This window comes from Melopsittacus undulatus, chromosome Z, assembly GCF_012275295.1.
Source record: "Melopsittacus undulatus isolate bMelUnd1 chromosome Z, bMelUnd1.mat.Z, whole genome shotgun sequence".
Lineage (NCBI taxonomy): Eukaryota > Metazoa > Chordata > Aves > Psittaciformes > Psittaculidae > Melopsittacus > Melopsittacus undulatus.
Window position 1 is genome coordinate 79,561,750 of NC_047557.1, and position 21,859 is coordinate 79,583,608.

Sequence of the window (21,859 nt, forward strand, 5' to 3'; positions counted from 1 at the left end):
ATTGCTAATTCCATAAACATTGTCTAGAAACATTATTAGAAAGAAAACAAAAACCCTCAAACCCAACATAAACTTTGATTAAAAAAAAAGTTAAATCTCAGAGAAAAAACAACAGTATTGATGTATGCTATAAATTCAATTAGAAGTATTCAGCAATGATACATAACTTTTGCTTTAATCTTACGGAACTGAAATAGCTCTTAAGGACAAAAAGTATTGAATCTACTGACATTGATTTGAGATTCAAATTATTTTTCAAAATATTCACTTATTGATGATTTTCAGATGAAATCTCAAGAACAGTTTTAGCAAGAACTAGCAGCTATACTTTTTCTTATTTTTAGAAACTGGGGAAAAATGTTTACATCATTTTAATGACATTCTACATATAATTATATAATTACATCACAATTAAATTAGTTCTATACTATTTTAATTAAGAAGATGATAATCCTGAATCATTTTTAATAGAAATGTCTCACTATAATTAAACTATTCAGAAGCATTTAAATGAATGTTGAAGAGAACCACACAAGTAACAACACAATCATAACAACTTTGCTCTGAAATTAATATTTAATTAATTTTAAATTACTTTATGCCTCCTATATAGTTGTCTCTAAATTATTTTAAGTTGCCTTTCCCTTCTTAAACTTATTAATAGTTCTCCCAATTTTTAATTGCTTAAGAAAGCTCTGTGAGCAATGTTCATGGGTTGCTAGAGAAACATTAGTAAAGGGAAAAGTTCCTACTAGCTTTTGCATTAGGCTAACTAAATTTAAAATCATATGCCCACATCTTTTTATTAATTACCTTGACAAACAAATTCATCACATATAATCTCATTTTGGCGTCTTATAACATGTTAGGTGCAAAAATAGTTTTCTTCACCCATATTAGATTTTTTAATCCATAACCAGTATTAAATTCTTCCAAAAAGCGCAGACAGCACATGTTTGCAACACCCACCTAGTTTTGTGATAGAAGGAAAACCATGGGTGGCTGATTACTGCAAAAATATTTCAGATAAGGAAAAAACATCAAAATAAATTAATCACATTCAAATATCAGTTTTGATTTTGCTGCATGCATATGCAAACCATGCATTTCCAGCTTTTAAGTGCTGTAACAGTATGTTGCATGAAATTCCTACCAGGAAAATTGGTATAACTTTTTTTCCTTTAAACTTTTCCTTGAAATGTCCTCAAAGTTGTTCAGAACACCAACCATAACTTAAAAACAAAATAAAAACCATTTCCTTTATGAAAGTTTGATGACCTTTGACATCATTCACTATTTAGAAACCCATAAAAGAACAGATAACTAATATATGACTCAAATTATCAATTATAAAAAATAATCTGGGGTAGAATGCTACACTAATGCAAAAAGATGGATTACTTGTCATAAAACAATAAAGCTTTTGTTTGTGAATCCAATATCTCATTCTTTTCCTTTGTGTTACAAAACTTAAAATGATTTTTAAACTTCATTAACTTAAAAAAAAACAACTATCATAAAGGTGAGCACTGAAAATGACCCAGAAATACTCTGTCATTTTTTAACCAATTTATACTTTATATTTGACTAGCAGCTCTAAAAACCAAAAAGTCAGCAGAGACTAGATTCATCACAGAGCAAGGAGGTGGTCCTGTACTTCAGAGATGCAAGGGAGCGTTGGTTCTACCATGCAGGCCTTGAAGTAGTCTCAAAGAAGTGCCATATTTGTCATTGCCAGGCAGATGATGGAATTTAATTACTCTATAACCACATTTTAGAGCACAGACAGCCTGTTTTAAAGCACTCCTCCTGCATTAGAATTCTTTAGGGGTTTTGGTTTACTTTGTTCTCTGTGAGTTGGAGGAGTGAAATATTCGTGGTTTTAATATAAAAAGTGTGAGCAAGAGTGGATGCCTGCAGAAAACAGAATAAATACCAGCCCTGGAGTACCACAGTGCACTGTCATCAGCTGTCAAGAGGTTACCTACGAAAAACCCTGGCCAGTGATGCAGCAGAGGATTCATTACACTGACTGGCAAATGACAGGACTGCTCAAATCAGGAGATAAACTGAGATGAGTTTTATTTCCATCCAGAAATCACAAACTCTCTGCTCAGCCTTTTGCCTTCCCTACAAAGCGATTGTGGCATGACATTGCGAGAAACATAGCACCAGGAATGCTACCCGTGTTTATAAAAATAACTGCTAAGACTCTCAGCTCTAGTTTAATCCGTGACTGCCTTTTCACAGACACATTTTGCTCTGCCTGTGTCAGAATCCACAGTCATGTCTGGTCTGACCGAGTGAAAGCACCTGATTTAAAACACCACCAGCTACAGCTCTTAACTAGCTCACACTGTGAGAAACAGTTGAATGATTTAATTAAAATAATTTAGTTTAAATTAGGTGCATTAGACATTGTAAGTAAAGGAGCAGAGGGGTGAGTGCAGTGATCCAGAGGCAATGAAGTGTAGCAACCAGAGATTCCCAGGTTCAGATCCTGGGTCAGATACACAGTCCCGGCTCCCAGCTTTGGCTGGGAGTGCGCCTGGAGGTGGCTGCCTCTGTTTTTGGGAGAAAGCAGGGGCAGGGTTGTGTGTCAGGGGGGATTAAATACATTGTCACTCACTAATAACAGCTGCCAGATAATTAGAAACCACATCAAGTTCTTAACTTTAAGTTTGCAAGATCAAACTACTACAACTGGATTGCAATTTCTTCTATGGAAAAAAAAAAAGGAAAAAGGAGAAAGACTAAGGAGGAGTTTGCTTTTTTACAACCTAATCAGGATGTAAGGCAGTGAATAAGCACACAGTTGTAAAACGGAATAAAATACTTGACTGATTTTTGATGAGCTTCAATAGGACAATTTGCAAAGGCTGTTTTCCTATACAAGCAGGACAAAGGCTTTAAACAATTAAATCAAGAAGATAGAAATTTTATTTAAGCATTTTGGCATCATATTCCTCAAGGAAGTGGAACTTGAGAACAGCAAAGCTCTGCTACATTTACTGGGAGAAAGGAAAAAAAAATAAACTTTGCAGAAAAAGATCTTAATAGCCTTTACCATTACCTACTTTACCTACCAGGTCAGCTGTTGGTCAAGGCAAAATATCTACATTCACTTTCCAGATACGTTTTTCCTTCATATTCTCCACACAGACAGAAAGCTTACTTCTTCAATACTACTTTTGAAGCAAATTCAAAGCAGACAGTTAATGGCAAGGAGATAATGTTTTTTGGTTTTTGTTTTTTTTTTTTAACCTATGGTTCTGATAAGGCTGCTTTTGGAAATGTAATGGTTACCCAATCCTTTTATGGCTTTAACAAACCCTTACTTCTGCCCCCTCTTCCACACAATGCAGACTCTATTTGCATCCATGTGGTACCAAATTACAGATAAAGTTACAGCAAATTTGTTTTCTCAAAAAAAGCAGCGAGGCCTAACATCCCTTGAGTAATAACAGCCCCATCTTTCATTCAGAAGTAGAACTAGAGTAATTTTCTCCCAGAAACAAACGTTTCTCCCCTCCACAATGGAGCCGTTCTTGCTGGTTTGCAGGTGCTCAGGTGGCAGCCAGAGGATATCTGACCCGGCAGGACCACCCTGCTGTGGTTGGTCATGCCAGTGGTCTACAGCACCCATAAGCTGGGCTAGTGGAGGCCACTGTGGCTGCTACACCAGGACACATGCTTGAGTGCATCAATAGTTATAGAGATGGGTCTTGGTCATACCAATTGAATCGAGGTAGCTAATGAAACAATTGAAGCAGCCTTGGAACAAAGCAAAAATACCTTTAGAGGTTAAAATAACACACAACCCACACACAAAGTGATTGCTGTCTGTAAAAGGAATACTGACACAATAATGACCTACCAGCACTCCGAAGTCACTTTCCAAATGCTTTAGCTAATAGACAGTGATGAATAAATAACTTTGTAATGATAAATGAACAAATAACTGTTTAATGAGTTTCAACAGAGTTGCACCAGGGAAGCTTAATATCCAGCATTAAAAAGACTATTTAGATTGACGCAAATCTGTAATGCTACAAAGATAGCAACATAATAAAGAAAAAAGCTCAAACAAGAGATTTTATCAGTTACCTCTTCTTTAAAATAAATCACTCAAAAATGTCTCTATGTTTACTTGTGATACCATTCCTAAAAGATGAAAATCAAGCACATTTAGGGAATAAGCACTAAGTGCCTTATGCTGTTAATCATTATCTTGGGAAAATTATATTGTGTTTTATATACTAATACAGTGACATTTTTATTAACTCATAATCCCCCTGCTAACAGTGGTGCTTTAAACCACTAATAATTAAGATGGCAGCAAATATTGAAGATACCTACTTCCAAATTTTTCAGTCACATTAAAGAGATATAGTATCTGCTGGTACTGGAGGTTCTTTAAGGGAAAATGGGATATTTTATACCAAGGAAAAAAAAAACAAAACCTCTTTCTTTATTAAGGAAAACAGACTTAAATAGTCATTAACACTATCCCTTAAAATATCAACCACTCATCTTCAAAGGAATTAGATTATTTTAGTTACTATTAATACAGTTTTTCTGGAAATTGAAGAATTTGCCATTGGAAAATAGTTTCGAATATGTGCACCTGAGAGATTTTTTCTCTCCCATCTAGATTGAGAACAGATATATCATTCAGACTGGCTTTATTGAGATAAGAGTAGTCCAGAAAGGAGCATCTGAAGCTAAACAGACAGTACATACTCATATACTTAAAAATTGCGGAGCAATACAAGGAAACCTCATGCATTAATCCTGCCAGAGCTAATACTGAAGTAGAGATTTACCTTCTGCTTAACATGTTTACCCCTCAAGTTATAATTTACAGGAAGCAAACTGAGTGCAGAGATATACGTTAATACTGGCTTGATTTTTTTTTTAATAGTAAGTTTACCCAAATATACAGTAACACTTCCTGTAGCAAAAATGCAAAATATGTACTTAGTATATCAAAACAGAATTAATTTTATCCATTTATAAGCATTTCTTTGCTACCTTTTCATTTTTTTAAGCAGATTAGGATGTGACTGTCTCTTGTTCATTAATGAGCAGTGTCTGCTTACAGAGGCCAGTCAATTAGAACTGGAATACAGCCACATCTAATCACAGCTACTACATGACTGTGGACAGAAAATCATGTCTCCTATTCAGCCAGTGCTGCACACTAATTGCCCAAGAAGTTCCAATTGCATAGTACTAGTTTTAACATATAATGTTGCAGGGCTAACAAATAGCTGTGAGAGCAGCGGTCTTTACTACAAGACCAAATTATGCCAATTTTTTGCTTTTGCAAATCAGAGGGTTCTTCGGATACTTGTATCTCTGGAAAGCAGTTGCTATCCCGTAACTTCAGAGCTACAGTAATTGTGTGGATGTTATCCATGGAAATGCACAAATTTCAAAGATCTGCCATTCAACTCTAAGTCCATTCAGTAACAGCTACAGCCATTTGGCTTATAGTTACTGATTTATTTTTTCTCTTCAGTAGCAATTCTGGTCACAACATTAGTAATCTCTCCTGGATAATTGTTAATACTTTTTCTGGAATAAATAAAATCTATCAGTGAAAACAAAATAAATTATGCTTTTTAAATTAGGTCTCCTTGTTTACTGAAAGTAATAAACAGATTCTGTGATATAAACAACTATTATTTTTCTTTTGAAAATTAAATGATTAAAGTAAATTATATAAAAAGAAGAAAAAAAAAGATGTTGTTTTCGCCAAATGGCTATGAGGTTCACAGGCTTTGTATTTCAAGGTCAACTGAAATTCCCCCCTGCAAAAGCTGAATTACTAAAGAGTGACACTTGGTAAAAATTCAGCATTCCATCCACACTCTGAGTGTTTCATGTATTAGAAGACTACCTAAACAATGTTATTTACTGCATTAATACTTAACTAAAAGGATCTTCAAGGCAGTTTTTGTTCCTCTTTATATTGCTGTCACCTGTATACAAAGTTACTGTGCAAGACAGGCCATTGCGAACACCCAGCCTTTACATGGCTAAGGCTATGTGAGGGTTTTCTTCACAACTTTGAAGCCATTATTTTGGCCTTTAATTGAGAAATTTAAGCAAGCATTCTCCCTAGATAGTGATCTGCTCAATGTAAATTTTTCACACCCTGCCACAAGCAAGTTTCCCCAACTGCATCAATAAGCAGTTTTCCTAGTTTAGCTGTAAATGCCCAGTTCCTTCCTAGGACTTTCCTACACTGATTTGAGTGGAGCTCAGGAGAAAATAACGCTTCTTGCACCAGAAGTCCACCTCAAGCTAAGGAGGAAGGCAGAGGGGACACAAAAAAGAGGCATCAGAATGACACAGTTCATTTCCACTTCAATTTCCTGCTGTCCTGACAAGGAGCAGACTGATCATTCATTCTCCCTGCCAGTTCTGCTGGTTTTGGAAACCATCACAAGCAGCATTCATACCTGCCAGTGATTTCCAAGTGGTAAGCAAGCTTTCAAACATTCGCTGGTCCAAGCCAGACAATTTTGGAATGGGAAGCATGAAGCATCTTTCTTTGGCCAAAAATGCAGGACAAAGCTGTGTGTGGCAGACAGTCCCTTTTTAAAGAAAAGGGACAAAATTTTTCATGTAACTTTGGAAACAGCTTCATAAGGGTGTTTTTCTTTACTTAGAAGGCTTTACTTACAACACCTATAAAATCAGTTGCTGTCAGTCATATAGCATGTGTGGCACCAGTGGAAACTAAGTAGGCTGAAATATTACAAAATTACTGTGTTTCCATGCCAGTAAAATTCAGCACATTGAAAATTACTTCTTCCACCTAGGCACAGATGATTATAGTATCACATACCATCTACACACCTATTAAAGAAGTGACTACTCTATAGGGATGAGCACACTGAAGGTTTCTTAAGAACATTGGAAAGAAACCAGTATCTTAATTTCTGAACAGGCTGTCCTTTCTGCTTCTCTGCTTGATTTTCCTTACTTGCCTTTTCCTCACTAGTATGCAACGTATCCTATTGTTTCTTTCTTTACTAGACACCCTTTTGCAAAACATTGCATTACCCATTGAACGGCCCAGTAAAATCTGTGTGTCCCATACTTCTTTCACTTCAAAGGAAACCACTATAATACCTACCACTGCTGAAATAAAAAGGAAGTAAAACACTTTTTGTAACATGATTTTATAATGTGTTCATTTTCATGTCACTCACAGCTAAAACATGAAAATGTAAGGTACTTTTAATCCACCCATGTGTATTATTTAAGTAATTAAAGTCTAAATGGCCAAGATTTCCTGCAATGACTGTTAAAGAGCGACTCGGGGAACAAAAGGATGAAAGGACACACAACTACTTCCTTCTTAGAACAGCATTACTAAATAATTATCCAAATTTAATATCAGTGCTATCTTGAATATTTTATAACCTGAAGAGGAAAGTCAAGTAAGAATACTTGATACAATGCAACCCCTTTCTGGATATGTAACCATGCTGGATTCAATGCAACCACCCTGCAATATTTCCAGTAACATCAGGCAGCTGGGAATCGCCTTGCACAATTTGCATTATGGAAAACGTACTTCAGAGCAAGACTGCAACTCATGTGAATTGGCTGCCTGGACTTCAAGTCACTTCACTGCCTTAAAAGGAAATCTAAGCTCTGAGAATCAAAAACTTTCAGTGCAAGGTTTCAGTTTTCTAAGAGGGGAGAAGAGGAAAACAGATGGGAAGAATGGTCTAGTAGTGAAGGGAAAAGTCCAAGACTTAGGATACTGATGCTCTAGTCTGCTGTGTATTTCCTGTTTGAGAAATCATAAAACAAGGAAGGTATTTCCCCACACTGCACAGCTAGTTTTGAGATGGAACACTTTAAGATCATGAAGAATTAGGAACAGAATATAGGTAAGTACCTAAAATATATAAAAAGGTGAAATAAACACTCAAGAGAACAATTAAAGTGCCTGAAGGTAGAGCTGGTGTTGCTTTAGACACCATAGGGTGGGTACCCCAGTTATCTGGATGGTGATGGTTGAAGTGACACAGAGCATAAGACAGATATATGCCACTCCAGAAAAGCAGCTGGGTAGTGCACAGGATGCTTGAGGTTACTGAAAACAACAGCAAGTCTGAACTTAGGCAATGAATCACACCATTAAACTGGTTTAGCAAGTATTGCATTCACTCCATGAAGGAAGTGAAATGAAAGTGATTTTTAAAAAAAACAAATAAAATAATGAGAAAATTTACATACAGAAATATTACCCAATCTTTCTGTGTACCACATTTACAAACACACAATGTTTCAAACACAAGACAGATTGATGACACCAAGCATCATTCTACACTGGCATCATTCCTCAGTTTTAAAGGTAAGTACAGAGGGGTTTTTTAATCACTGCTGCTGCTGGTATGTTCTTTAGTTATGACTGGCTAATGGATTTCAGGATTCCAATGGTCAGATATACCAGGATCCACTCTTTTTTTTTCTTCCCTTTCCCACTTTCTAAAACCTGGCCCACAGTATAGCTAAGTGCTTCAGAGAGCTCAAATTCCACTGTATTTTTGCAGCAGTCTCACATTAGTTCTTCTGATCTATAGAAAATCATGAAAGAGGAAACAGGATTTAGATCATTTTTCTTTTCATCTGCTTTACTTCTGTGGAAAAAAAAAACCCAAAAACAAACAAGCAAAAGCACAACAGTCTGGTCTACTTCATTCTCTTTCTTGCTGGTCAAGATACAAATGACAAAAGCTCAAAGACTCTTGCACATGTGTGCAACGTGCATCAGAAATGAACCTTGCATCTGGCCTTGCCACTGCCATGTCACTTTACCTCTGAAAATACCCCCTTCGAGAGTAGGCAGTTTTGACAGCAACAGACATTTTTGGAAAGGCTTTTTCAGAATGCAATACGTGTTTTGCAACCACCTCCCCAGCATTTCAAATTGGAAATTTCAAGTTCTAGACAACAGGTGGCAAATACAACCTGACGGTCCACTTAACACCGGGTTCAGTAAAGAGCAATTTGAAGGTGTTTACTTTATGTCCTCAATACTGCTATCAACAGTGGCAAAATATATGCACTCTCAAATATATCCGCAAAATTCTGATTCTCCGACAGTGTGGAAAAAAAAGATAAATATCTAGTAGCTAACACAAGCGCATTCCCACTGCTGATGTCATCCACAGTCCCAAAACATAATCTGCCCTTCAGCTTTGAGTGAAAGTTGCTTCTGAAATACACAGTAGTGATCACCTCTCCTTTCACTAGGGAAAAGCTAAGTAAGTTGACTAAATTACTTTACTGTCTTATTTCCTGCTAGGGGCCAGTCCTTTTTTTCTCCTGTTTCCTTCTCAGTTTCAATTAATTAGCATGACACCACCACAGCTAAATGGTGCATGTGCAAGAGAACTAACTCTTGCTAGGTACACTATTATGTAATTTTCACACACAATTTTGTAACATTAGAAGACAAAGAGAAGGTAAGTTAGATCTCACAAATGACCTGGATGCAAGGCAAGTCTTTTTATCAATATTTGAGTCTGAGAAAGGAGGGTATTTTCTGTGTGCATACACACATATAGAAAGATTCTGAGGAATATGAAGAGGAACAGGATAATGTGTTCATAGGAAGATCTAACTTGAGGATGCATTGAAAAGCATGCATGTGATCAGGCCAGGGTACTCTCCGTCCAAATGAGAAAGGAAACAAGTTTATTTTATAACAGTTAAATGTTCAAGCAGGTAAGTAAAGGGCTTTAGTGAGACCATTTTGGGATACCAAACACTTGGAAGATTATATATTCCCTCATATTTCATGTTTAATGTTCCTCTAAGTAAAATATGTGGTTCCCTTTAGTTAATCAGTTATGAATTGTACTTTAAAGGTAAGAGGACATTTTTGATAATGCACATATTAAACTTTTCATTAAACTACCAAATTTAAATTCTACCTTTTTGTGCACTCTGACATTTTTGTCTGGCATTTTCATTAATTTTGTGACATACATAAATGTAGCTGAAATGTTAACTGATCAATACTTTCTCTCTCTCATGTAGCACTACAGCAAAGCTCCCCAAGGACCATGCAGCAGTACAGAAATTAAATGTGTAAAATATCAAATGTTAATGTTAAACACAGTGGCACTTACTGTATAACGACTGAAAAGGCTAAAAGAATTCCAAATGGACAGATGGTAGCACAAATTATCTACAATCACATTTAAAGATTAAAGTTTGTCCCATAAAATAATTCATTGACTCAAGCTGAAGTGTGTCCTTTTACTGATAGCTCAGTTGTCCAATTATTTTTGTGTTCATTACAGTGAGAAATTACAGTATTCGAAAAAAAGTATGCACACGTTTTTCCCCCTACATTGCGCCCACTGACATCTGCAAGAACACAAATGTCTAATATTCTGCTAAATTATCCAAAGGTCTGTTTAAATACAGAAAATCAATAATACAAATTTACAGTGAAGGCTTTCTCTACTTACACCACTCTTTTCCATTGCATTTAGTTTCTTAGAAGCATTAACACAGGTGCATAACATATCTTATCAGCCACTAAACATAACAGGGCTATATGTAATATAATATAGCTGTTCTGAAACTCAAACACTATTTTAACATTGTTGCTATAGATTTATTTAACAGGAAATAAATATGAATAAACTATGGAGAATATACAACCTTCTGATGGTACAAATCCAAAGTCATATTCTAGCCAGACCAATCTATGTTTCATGAGTTATTTACAAATATATTTGAATATCAGAAAAAATTACAAATAATATGTCACAGATTGGCATAAGAATGCAAAAAAAAATATTTATGGGTAGGAATTATTGTTTTGCTCTGAATTACAGAGGCACAAAAAAAAATAAATGTGGAGTCAAAACCTGAAGTCGTTCAGACAAAATCCCCAGTGGAGTTCAACAGAAACAGGTAAAACATTGTTTAGTTGAGGAAGTGCATTATCTGGAACACTAAAAATGTAACTTCTAGGTTTCTGTACTTCTAGGTACATCATGTGCAAAACTAGTCATTGAGCTGGTGCATTTGAAGAGATTTGAGAAAGAATCATTGTCCCAAATAACATAATGGTTTGAGACAGCTGAGCCCTGTAGTATAAACAATGATCAAGCCCCTTCAATGAACACATATAGTCTTGATGACCAACACTGTGACTCTCTAAGGAGAATGACATTAAAAAGAGCTGCAGTGAACACCTCAGCTGCAGCATGTTATAGAGTCATCGTATTGATGGAGGCTTTATGTGGGTTTCGAAGACAAGTCCGCCTTTCCAGATCTCTCTTAGTATTTACAACTATATTTCTAAAAGGTCAGATGGTCTGCCAAAATTTCCACCCCTGTGGTGGAATAGTAGCCCCATCAGAAAGCGAAGACTTGGGGAGAGATAAGAGACAAGGTTACCTGCAATTGTAGTGACAAGAACTTGGGACAATGGAAGATCTGAAAAATCAACCCTCACACATGTAACTTATATGAAATGGCTGTAAATCTGTATCAGAATGTTATCCATCAAGATATGTCTTCAAATCCAACAGGAAAGAAAAAATGGTTAGTTTAAAAGCTTACTTCTTGTATATTATTTATTAGTCTGAATACAGAGTTGGAATGCTCCAAAACAGCCTATTTCTCATCTGCTTTCTAGCACTGTTATTTCACTGTGATATTCTCTAACCTCTGGGAAATTACTTTAAGAGGAGATACAATTTGTATAGTAGTGAAGAGATGAAAAAGATACATATAGGTACAGGTTTTTTAACAGACTATTAAATTGAAGTGTAACCTTAATGCAAGCATAATTTAGCATCACACATGCAAGTGGACCACTCTCAAGATTTTTTAAGGGCCTACGGTAGCTTTGAAACTTCAGAAACCATCTAAATTCCAAAGCTTATGATCATGATAGAAGTTCACATAGATTTGACTTGACTAGCAAAATCTTATTAATTTTTTTTGCCCCGCAGAGGGATGTTTTCATCTTTGGGGAGAGTTAACACCAGGTTGAAAAGCACAGGATGCACTCTGGATGCAGAGCAGGAACACATCTGTCAAGTCTCAGTACTGACACAGATGTAATATATCCGTAACTATCACAATCACCACATAGCAAAACAAATCCTAAGAGGAAACTAAGAAGAGCAGGCTTTTAATATATATTTATAAATTATAAACACATATATAAAAATAAAACCAGGACCTAGTTTCTACCACAATACATTAACTACAGCTCTCCCTGTTCAAATTCTGTGTTTTGTGTATTTCCAACTACTTATTAGGACACTGAATTTCTGTTATGATTGGAAACAATTAAAACTTGACAGCAACACAACTTTTTCTACGGCCGCTGGACTGTACCATGAGAAAGAAATAATTCCACTAGCCTTAAAGAATAAGATAACCTAACCCTAACCCTAACCCTAATTCTAGATATTGCACATATTATAGTTAATACAGACATCAGTAAAAGTATAAAACCCCTGAGTGCTTCAACAGCAGATGTATCTCCTCTACTCCTGATGAAAATTGCAACCAAGGACTGGTAGTGTGCTGCCATCCTTTCACAGGTTGGATGGTGCTTTGAACAACCTGGTCTAGTGGAAGGTGTCCCTGCCCATGGCAAGGGGTTGGAACTAGAAGACCTTTAAAGTTCCTTCCAGCCCAAACAATTCTATGGTGATGACAACAGGCTACAGCAGAGTTTAATAAGTCCTGCAGTACAAGTGGAGTCCTGCTAAAAGAAACGTCCTGCAAACTAGCTAAATTTAGTGACACACCAAAGTACGCCATTTTTACTGCTCCAGCACAGCCAGTTCCACTGCCTGGTTTGCTTTCTCCAGATTTGAGGTATCTGAGCTTCAGGCATCCAACCTAGGAGCACTGTCACCAGATTCCCTTTATATTATTAAAAGCAACACCAAACCCATGTTCATATTCATGGTGAAGAGGCTCATAATGTTAGTATTAAGCCAACTTAATAAATTTTAGATATTCCAGAAACTGTGACCATGCATACATATTTATTGTTGGCAAAAACAAACAGAAAAACAAACAAATAAACAAAAAAACACAAAACCAACCAACCAGAGACTTCGGTCTTGTTTGTAGCTGATACAATTTTGAAAGTTCAAATATAACATTTTGGGAAACAGACTTTAACCTACTATGATGCCTGGAATTTTCAAAATTTAACAGAAATATAAAGGTTAATATTAGTGAAGCTAATGATTATGGAGAAATAGTTTCATTTAAATCACTAAAAATTATTTAACTGAAAACAACTATGATCAGAGCTTGATGACTACAGAATAGTAATCTGTTAGCATTAATGATTTTAAAGTTGGTTTTGTTTTATTTTGGGGTGGTATTTTTGTTTTGTTTAACCAAGAATGCTAAATCTTAGACAGGAAGTGATTGTTTGGGTCCAGAGCTTTGTACTTCTAAAAAAAGTTACAAGCATAACATATTGATATGTGGAGGGTAAAATAACACTAAGTTTGCATTCCTGATATGTAAAAGAATCCATGAGATATACAAAAAAAAATCTAAAGAGTAAATACGTGGCATGCAATGAGGCCACACAAAAGTTAATTGAGGTAATGAGTAAGAAGCTCAAGAGTGTAATCCATAGTTCATAGACCGTATTTTGAGTTCTATCACCATGTTATTAGTACAATTATAAATCTTAAAAAAATCCAACTTTCTATCTTGTTTGTGTGACATTTTAAACTTAAAATTAAAAACAAATAAAAATGAATAAACATGACTTGAAGTATCTTCATAATGCAAAGTTTAAAACAAATTAATAAATAACCCCCCATCATGTCAACACTGCACTATTTCTCAGTCTAGAACACAGATACACCAGGGTCATTAACGATAATGTAAAGAAGATCATACCAAAAAAGCAACGAGACTTCTTGAGGGAGAATCCCAGTCAAAGCAACTGCTAATGTAGTAAGCAGCATTTATGAGCACGATGATGCAACGTTTCATCCGGATAAAGTTTCTTAACAGTAGCTATTGAAAATACAGAGGAACAAAAATGTTTCAAAACCCAAAAGCTCCAAAATAGAGTTACACTTATAATATTGTCATTCTTAGTTTGCATGAAGAATGAGAAAAAACACTAAACTCTCTAGCTCACAAACTGAAAAGGGTAGTTTAAAATATGAGTCTTGTAAGAGAGAGAATTTGTTAGTTGTGTCAATTGATATTTATTGAATTAAATTCTGACAAGTTGCTGTCTAGCTTTAAAAAGCCACATAAAAAACTTCGTGAATTATTTTGATATTAAGATTTTACTATGCAGGCAAGACTTTCCCCATTCTCAGGTACTCTACCAAATGTTAGCCTTTTTGAATAAAAAGATGCTGCAGGACACTAACTTGAAACCAAGTAGAATTACTGCTCTAATCTAATAAAGATCACATGCACCTTTTACATTAATTTTTCCTTCATTTTTATCAAATTTGTCTGCTGTGATGAAAATTTTGGCCACATGGCTGTAAGTATCTATCAAAGTAACTTTACTCACATACATTCAATCTATAGAGATGAGACATAACAGTGGCAGGTTTTAAATCAGGAAGATATGCTTAAATCCTCTAAAACTGCATTACACTTGACCAAAAAAAAAAAAAAAAAGTGAACAAACCAGGGAATGATTTGTGTAGTGAATAGCACAGAAAATGTTAGTTAAGTAAGACATGCTCACCCTTGGAAAATGTGGATGCTTTAAAATACAACCACATCAGTTATACATAAAGATTCCTTTTTTTTTTTACCCTCACCCGAACTGGTATTGTGGTGGGGTATCCCATTCAAGTTAATAAAAAAATCCCAATCAACTGGAAGTAGGTATTTAAAGCTTATTCTTCTTGCCATCTGCAAAAATCACGCTGACACTTTCTGTTATGAAAACAGGGAGAAAGATGAATCTTGAATAAAAGGCCTTGCTGCTTCTTTGCTGGAAAAGCAGCACAAAATGCAGCTTTAGTAACTGCATTACAACACTAAAGAAAGAATATTTTGCCTCTTGAAATCTTTTTTAATCAAATGCATAATAAATATAAATATATAAATTACATAAAATTAATCCAGAATATAGTTTAAATTACACTCAAGTTTACTAGCTTTCAGCAAAATAAAAACCAGTTCTGAGACCTTTGTCTTTTTCAGTGCAAACAACAAAAATCTCACTCCAAAAGCCCAAGGAAAAGCTCAGTTCTTTCCATATAAAATGCATAATTTGTGGAACTTATAAACCTTAATCAAAAGTAGTTCAAGTAGAGAAAAAGATGTGTTAAATATATGTTACCAAAACATTAGAACTATGTGTAGCAAAACTACACAGGGAAAAAAAAAAAAGGTGCAGACATGTGATTACTGCTCATTCTGTGATTTCCTACCCACAGGACTCTTCAAAGTAATAAAGACTTTTAGTCTGCTTTCACCACCGATTCAGACCTTACTCAACTAACTTATTTAAAATTTGGCTAAAAGAATGCTGAAAGGCTCTCTACCCTGCAACAAATGACCTTTTGGGTCAAGGTTAACAGCAAAAATTTATTCAAGACTTAGTTTACATGCACCTGTGCTATAATCTGATATGTGTGGAACCTGATGGTTTCAACTGTGTTCTTATTCAGGTATTTCATGGAAATTAAGCTGCAATTTATAGAGGAGACACAATAAACCCATGTATTTTGTTTCTGCCTTTTCCAGCCTATCATATTCTTTTGTAAACAGGTAATGAAAATGTTATCTTTTACCCCCAGTAGTATGATACCAGATATTTGGATGTGCACACTTGATATTAAGGCTTTCAGAAAGGATTAGTGTTTCCTTACTCTTTACCTGTTTAGACAGTCTGTTTTCCTCTTCAATGTACTTCACTTCTTTGGGCATTAAGGTTCGTATGCTGGCTTTCACCTACACATTAAAATGTGTGTCAGTGTTTCAAGCTCACCCGCTCCTTACTAATAACACATGCTTCAATTTGCAAAACCCACCAAGTTTCAAAGTCATGGCTGCCAAGCCTGTAAGTGACACGTAAGTGCACAGAGGCAGGGGTTGCTGTTCCATACGCTCACAGCAACAGCAGCGGCAGCAGCAACAAAAAGAGTGGGTGTGCCAGGCAGTGGCAGAAGAGTATTCTGTAGTATACATCAAGGTTTAGAGAAAATGAGGAATGACAGAAATTCTCTACAAATCAGGAACAAAAGCTTTCATGAAACTGAACTCTTTAGCAGTACAAAAAAGCCAAAGTTAAGACTTACAGCATTAAAAATCACATCTATTTCAAGATAGATGACCCCCTTTGTTGGCCCTGTCAGCTGCTTGTTTTTCAAGACGTAGGCTTTCTGTTCACCATTTTGAATCTGCAGGAAAAGGACATGACAGCCGTCTGTCTCACGGTCTCTGCTGAATACACCCCCCCGGCGACCCCTGACCCTCAGCTGCTGAAACTGACAGAGAACCCAAAACAACTGTGGCAAGTCTGACAAGTACCTGTTCATTACCAGCACCAAGTCTGTCAGGAAAAATTAACTATCATGGGATTCAACATGGCTGTGAATTGAGTATGTTAAAATTTTAGTGTCCTTATTACAGACCTTGGTTGAGAAATGACAGACACGAAGCTGCAATTTTTTCTTTTTTTTTTTTTTTTTTTGTTTTTTTAAATTCCACCCCCCCCCCCACTTCAGCAGGAAGAATTCAGAGTGGTATGTCAGGTGAATAGAACTTACAGACAGCAATGGTATAGCAACTTTGCCTAGAAAGTCAGCACTGCGATCGCGATCTTCATCATAAACTGTCACTTCAAGCACGGAGTGGATGTCTTTAATATTGCTACAAAGGGAGAAGCACACACAGAAGAGAGAAGTCATCTACACCAGCGAGTACCAAGGACAAAAGCGTGAAAGGTTAGCAAAAAACATGTACCCATCTATTTTTCCAAGAACAGGCAGAGAACAGAACTTAAGCACATGAAGCATCCCTCCATATAAACGAAATGCTTACTGAGGGCTGCAGTGGTCGTGCTTGCTCTCTGTGAGGCTTTCTGGGCTGAAGTTTCCCAAAGGATGTTGCTTTAAAACCCCTACCTGGTGTTTTTCCTGTGTGAGCTGCAAGGAGAGCCAGCATAGCACAGCGCAGCAGTGGGGATTTACAGCAGTGAGCAGCAGCAGCAGCAAGAGCCTTTAAAAACCTTAAACACTGCTATCTTTGCAGCAGTTCTTACTGCAAATACTGTGAAATCCATGGGTACATCAACAGAAATAACTGTGAGCCACATGAGCATACCTTAGCCCTGACAACAGGCTCTTTAATTCTGAAATCCTTGCTTAATTGTAGATACACAACAGTCATTACAACAAATTGGGAACAAGCAATATGAAAGGCGTTTTTTCAGCTACTAGTGCTTTTTTTACCTGCAAGCTATTAAACACTCCACCACTACACACAAAAATTGTCATTGTACATTGTAAACTCTCAAGTGAAAAACTCACATTCATTATTCAGAGAAAAAAAACAACACAGAACTGTGTGAAAGAACTCTTCTTTGATCAAATGGCTGATCCAGGAATTACAAATTCAAGCAAAGCAGTTTAACTTCAGTAAGATCTACACCTCCAGTTGAAACTGGATTGCTAGCCCAAAATTAATTAACAAATCTGAGGATAAATAAAATGATCAATGCAAATATACATAGAAGAGAGGTAAAAACTCTCCTTGAAGGCCTTTTTGAGTTTTCCTACTTGATTGGTCTCTTGTCCTCTACAAACCCAGGCAATTTCTTATGTTGAGAATACTGTCTGTGCAGAAGAGGTTGATTAGTTATATGCTCTATTAGCCAGTAATTAAAAATCAATTAATGAAGAGTTTAATGTGGTTTTGTGGATACATAAGTGAGGACAATGTTAATAAGCTAATGAAAAGTACAACTGTTCTGATATTTTTTTTCTTTTGCTCCAGTTCATTACTGAGAACTCACTGCAGGGCAGAAAAAAGCTACAGATGCCAAATATAAGAATGATAAATACAGTAAAATTAAAAAAGAAAAAAGAAAGAGAAAATTAAAATCAGAACAAGTTTTCAGATCATGGGCAAAATACAGCATTTTCATTTATGATAAAGTGAAGTAACTACATAAAGCTTATACTGGCTTTGCAGTGCATTCTGAGCTGATTTCAGTAGCAGAGAAACCTACAACTGATCAGTTTTCTACTCACTGGTGTCACGTTGCAGCCAGAGAGAAAAAAGGAGGCAGGGAAAAAAGGCAACTCAGCAAGACATATACCAGGAACATTTTGTTTGTGGAAGACTTTTTTCTATTTTGCCAGAGCCTTTAGCTTCAAAAAAACAGAATTAAAAAAACCCACAACCCAACAAACCAACCAACCAAAACCAAAAAACCCAAGAAACCCCCAACAACCATATCACTTCCCAGTAAACTAAATACTTAAGACTGCATTTTACCCAATAGCTGCATTGTGCTGGTTTGATGCTAGATGGTATTGTGGGAAATGCAGTTGGTAAATGGAATTAAAAAAAACAAACAAAAATATATGATAATAATTCAGGAAAGTATGAACATATTTATAAATATTCCTATATGAAGTTACCTAATATTTATTAAAGTTAACACCACATTTTAATAAAGGTCATAATCACAGTATTTTTTTTTCCCACCCAAAACTTCAGGGCCAAACCCAGTGTGATGTATTTGGCCTTAAAAACTTCACTGAACCTGACAGGTATATGGAGTGCTCAGCACTACTCACACCTGTTTTCCAAGAAGCAAACCTTGTTTTTTTACCTTTAAAATGGTAGCTCTTCTTTATTTTTGGTCATGTTCTTAATCCTCAAAAAAAATTATTCAGTTGGCCGGTTTGGAAATACCAGTATGTCACTGCTTTCTTTAGAATCAGCAGTAGCTGGTTTTGACTCAAACATATACGCAATTGAAAACTCCTCATCCCCCTGCAAAACACTCACAAAATCCAAACACCTACAATGTGAAGATTTTGTTCCATTCTGGATTGAGGTTCTTGTAGACGGTATGTGTCAGCAGTCTGTCATTGTTCAATTCAACTACACAAAATGGGTCACTTTTACCTGTAAGAGAAAGTTTGGGACAAAATATATCAACTAAGAAAAACACCATGAGCAAGGTTTAGAAAACATTAGTTATGAGGGGGTTTTGTTGATTTTGTTGTTGAGGATTTTTGTTTTTCATTTTGTTTTTTGTTTGGTTGGTTGTCCTTTTTTTTTTAGTTTTAGTTTTTCATTTTAAGCTTTTTTTTTCTAAGCCGCATTGCAATTCTTACAGGAATTAATTCAGGGAAAACCTATGGTCTTCATTATGCTCAAGATGACTACAACAGGCTGTTCACCTCTGTATTCTATTAACATTCCTCACTAAGAGAACATCTTTGTTGTCTTAAAAAAAGACAAAAAACAAAAAACACACACACAAAAAAAAAAAAGAAAAGAAAAAAATCCCCATACAGACTTTCTGATGAAAACCCAGCATGTTCCTAAAAGGTGCGAAGCACGCTTCTCAGACAGCTAAAGGAACTTTACTTCAATTATGCCAATTTTACATTGTCTGTAATGAAAACATATTTAAGCATTTTGATATGTAGAAATGTATTATTCCACATTATTTGTAATAACATAGTAACTACATTACTACACCCTACATGTTTCATGCTGAACAAATCCTCTCTCCAAAATCAAAAAGCCTTAAAGACAGTCTCAAATAAAAGCCTAATACCAGAGAAAGTGGGCAAGTACAATTAAACAATGAGACAATACCAGCTGGAATGATAGGCTGTAGTCTCAGCACAGCAGAAGCTCAAAAGTGGTTGAGATTTTTGTAACCATTAAAGTACAACAGGGTAGCTCTGCATATATTTACAAGAAGGTCCCTCAGCAACAAAACCACCACAGGAGAAATTATGAAGACTCTGCTTTGAAAATATAGTATATAGATAATGGAAGCAGTATCCTAGATTGAGTATTGAAATTAATTTTTATTTTTTTCAATGCAATAAAAAAAAAACAGGATAGCATGCGTCTGTGTGTGTGACCCAAATGTGTAATAAGCAGCTTATAGCCAATGACTGCAGGTGAGCAGTGTTGATACCAAGCAAAGAGCAAGAAAAGTCATCCCCACTGAGAGTTTTGGGGGAAGCTATGAAATTTATGCTAAGCTTTTTCTAAGGTATCCATGAGGCCAAGGTTTGGAGAAGAAGGAAAGTAGATGCCTGAATCTCATATTTAAAAGCAGATGGGTGGTGTAAAAAAGGAGCTCTCTTCAGAGGGAGGAAGTAAAAGAAGGGAAGATAAATATCTCCAGAGTTTCAGGGCAGCCCTGAGATCTCCTGGAAGGGGAAGAAGGTGTTGTTAAGAAGATCTGAGGAACAGCTATGGGGGAAGGAGCAGTTACAGAATCATGAGTGAGATGACCGTTACAATAGAGAGGCAGTAAAGAGAAGAAATCACAGTGTAAATTATTTAACTCATATTTCAAATTATGACAGTAATGACAACCATTGTAAATGCTTCCCAAGACAGAGAGATGCTATCTCCCCTACCTATTTTGATTTTCTCCAGTAATTGAAGAGTACAACCTTTTCCCTTGGCACAAAAAACATGTGTCTGATTATTTTCATGTAAGGCTACAAACACATAAGTAGAAAGCTGTAGAATAAATTGCTGCTCCCAGAACTCAAGGGAACTTGGTCAGATGGAAATTAACAATTGAGTTAGATACTCCAGAGTGGCTCGTTCTTGTCTCTGGACTTTCTTTGGACAGCAAAGTGTTTGAAAGTTATTGAGTGTTGGCACTGATCTTCCACAATCAAATCTGGCACACTAAGCAATTGCATTTCACAATGTCTTGTGTAATTTGTTGTCTTCAATAACTCTGTAATGTTTTGTCATGCATTGTAAGAAGCTGTACATTAAGTACCTCAATGGGGCTACATTAATGATATTAGGAAGGCATGTAATTAATTTCGTACCTTATACAAATGACAATGAAATCAATATTTAGACAAAACCATCCAGGGGTCACATCTCCCAAACTGCAATATTGATTCAGACTACATCAGAGGTTAATGTGTAAATTATTTACTTTAATTATAAAGAATAATTGTTTTTAAAACATTGAGAATTATGGTTAGAGTTGATGTTCACCTTCTCTAGAAAACAATATACTGTTAAATCCTTCCCATTAAACTTGAAATGTGATTAATTCATTACTCAGCAGAGATGGATGTATCACACATCTCAATGTTCTCCTACTTCACAGGCCCAAAAGGTAGTGGGAAACTTTAAAAAAATCGTATTTATTTAAGTACTTTAGATTTCAGTATTTGAAAAAGAAAGACTCAGTTAAAATAACTGGGCAGAAGTGATAGAGCAGGCAACCTAGGTAATACTACTTTATCTCCTTTTTTAAAGTGTCATCAATCATATTTGCTTATGATGTTACAATGTTATATCTGCTTATTAATTGTATGCAGACACAAGAAAATGTGTTGCAGTGTCTTGAGGATAGCTGTAAATAAAGAGAAGGTATTTACTGCATTCATTTATTTTCTGCATTCATTGACATGCACTTTTTCAATTATTCTTTTAGATTTATATGGATATTAATCACAGAGGTCCCCAATCAAAATGAAGACAAATGATTTTCAGAAATGAAATAAAAATCTCCTTCTCACACTCAACATTCAATGTCACCTCCCCCCTATAACTTGAAAACAGTTTGAGACCAAATTTGACAGAAAGAAATATT

At 35.8% G+C, this 21,859-nt stretch overlaps 1 protein-coding gene across 1 annotated transcript in view; it reads right to left on the minus strand.

The window, feature by feature from the left end:
* Positions 1-21,859, minus strand: part of MCTP1 (multiple C2 and transmembrane domain containing 1) — a 271,275-nt gene that overhangs the window by 85,912 nt on the left and 163,504 nt on the right. Inside the window, exons 12-16 of the mRNA XM_005145967.3 lie at positions 19,065-19,167; positions 16,797-16,899; positions 16,326-16,427; positions 15,904-15,978; positions 13,945-14,064 (exon numbers count right to left, since the gene is read on the minus strand). Of these exons, the coding sequence (XP_005146024.3) occupies positions 13,945-14,064; positions 15,904-15,978; positions 16,326-16,427; positions 16,797-16,899; positions 19,065-19,167 (503 nt within the window). The remainder of the gene's footprint in view (positions 1-13,944; positions 14,065-15,903; positions 15,979-16,325; positions 16,428-16,796; positions 16,900-19,064; positions 19,168-21,859) is intronic.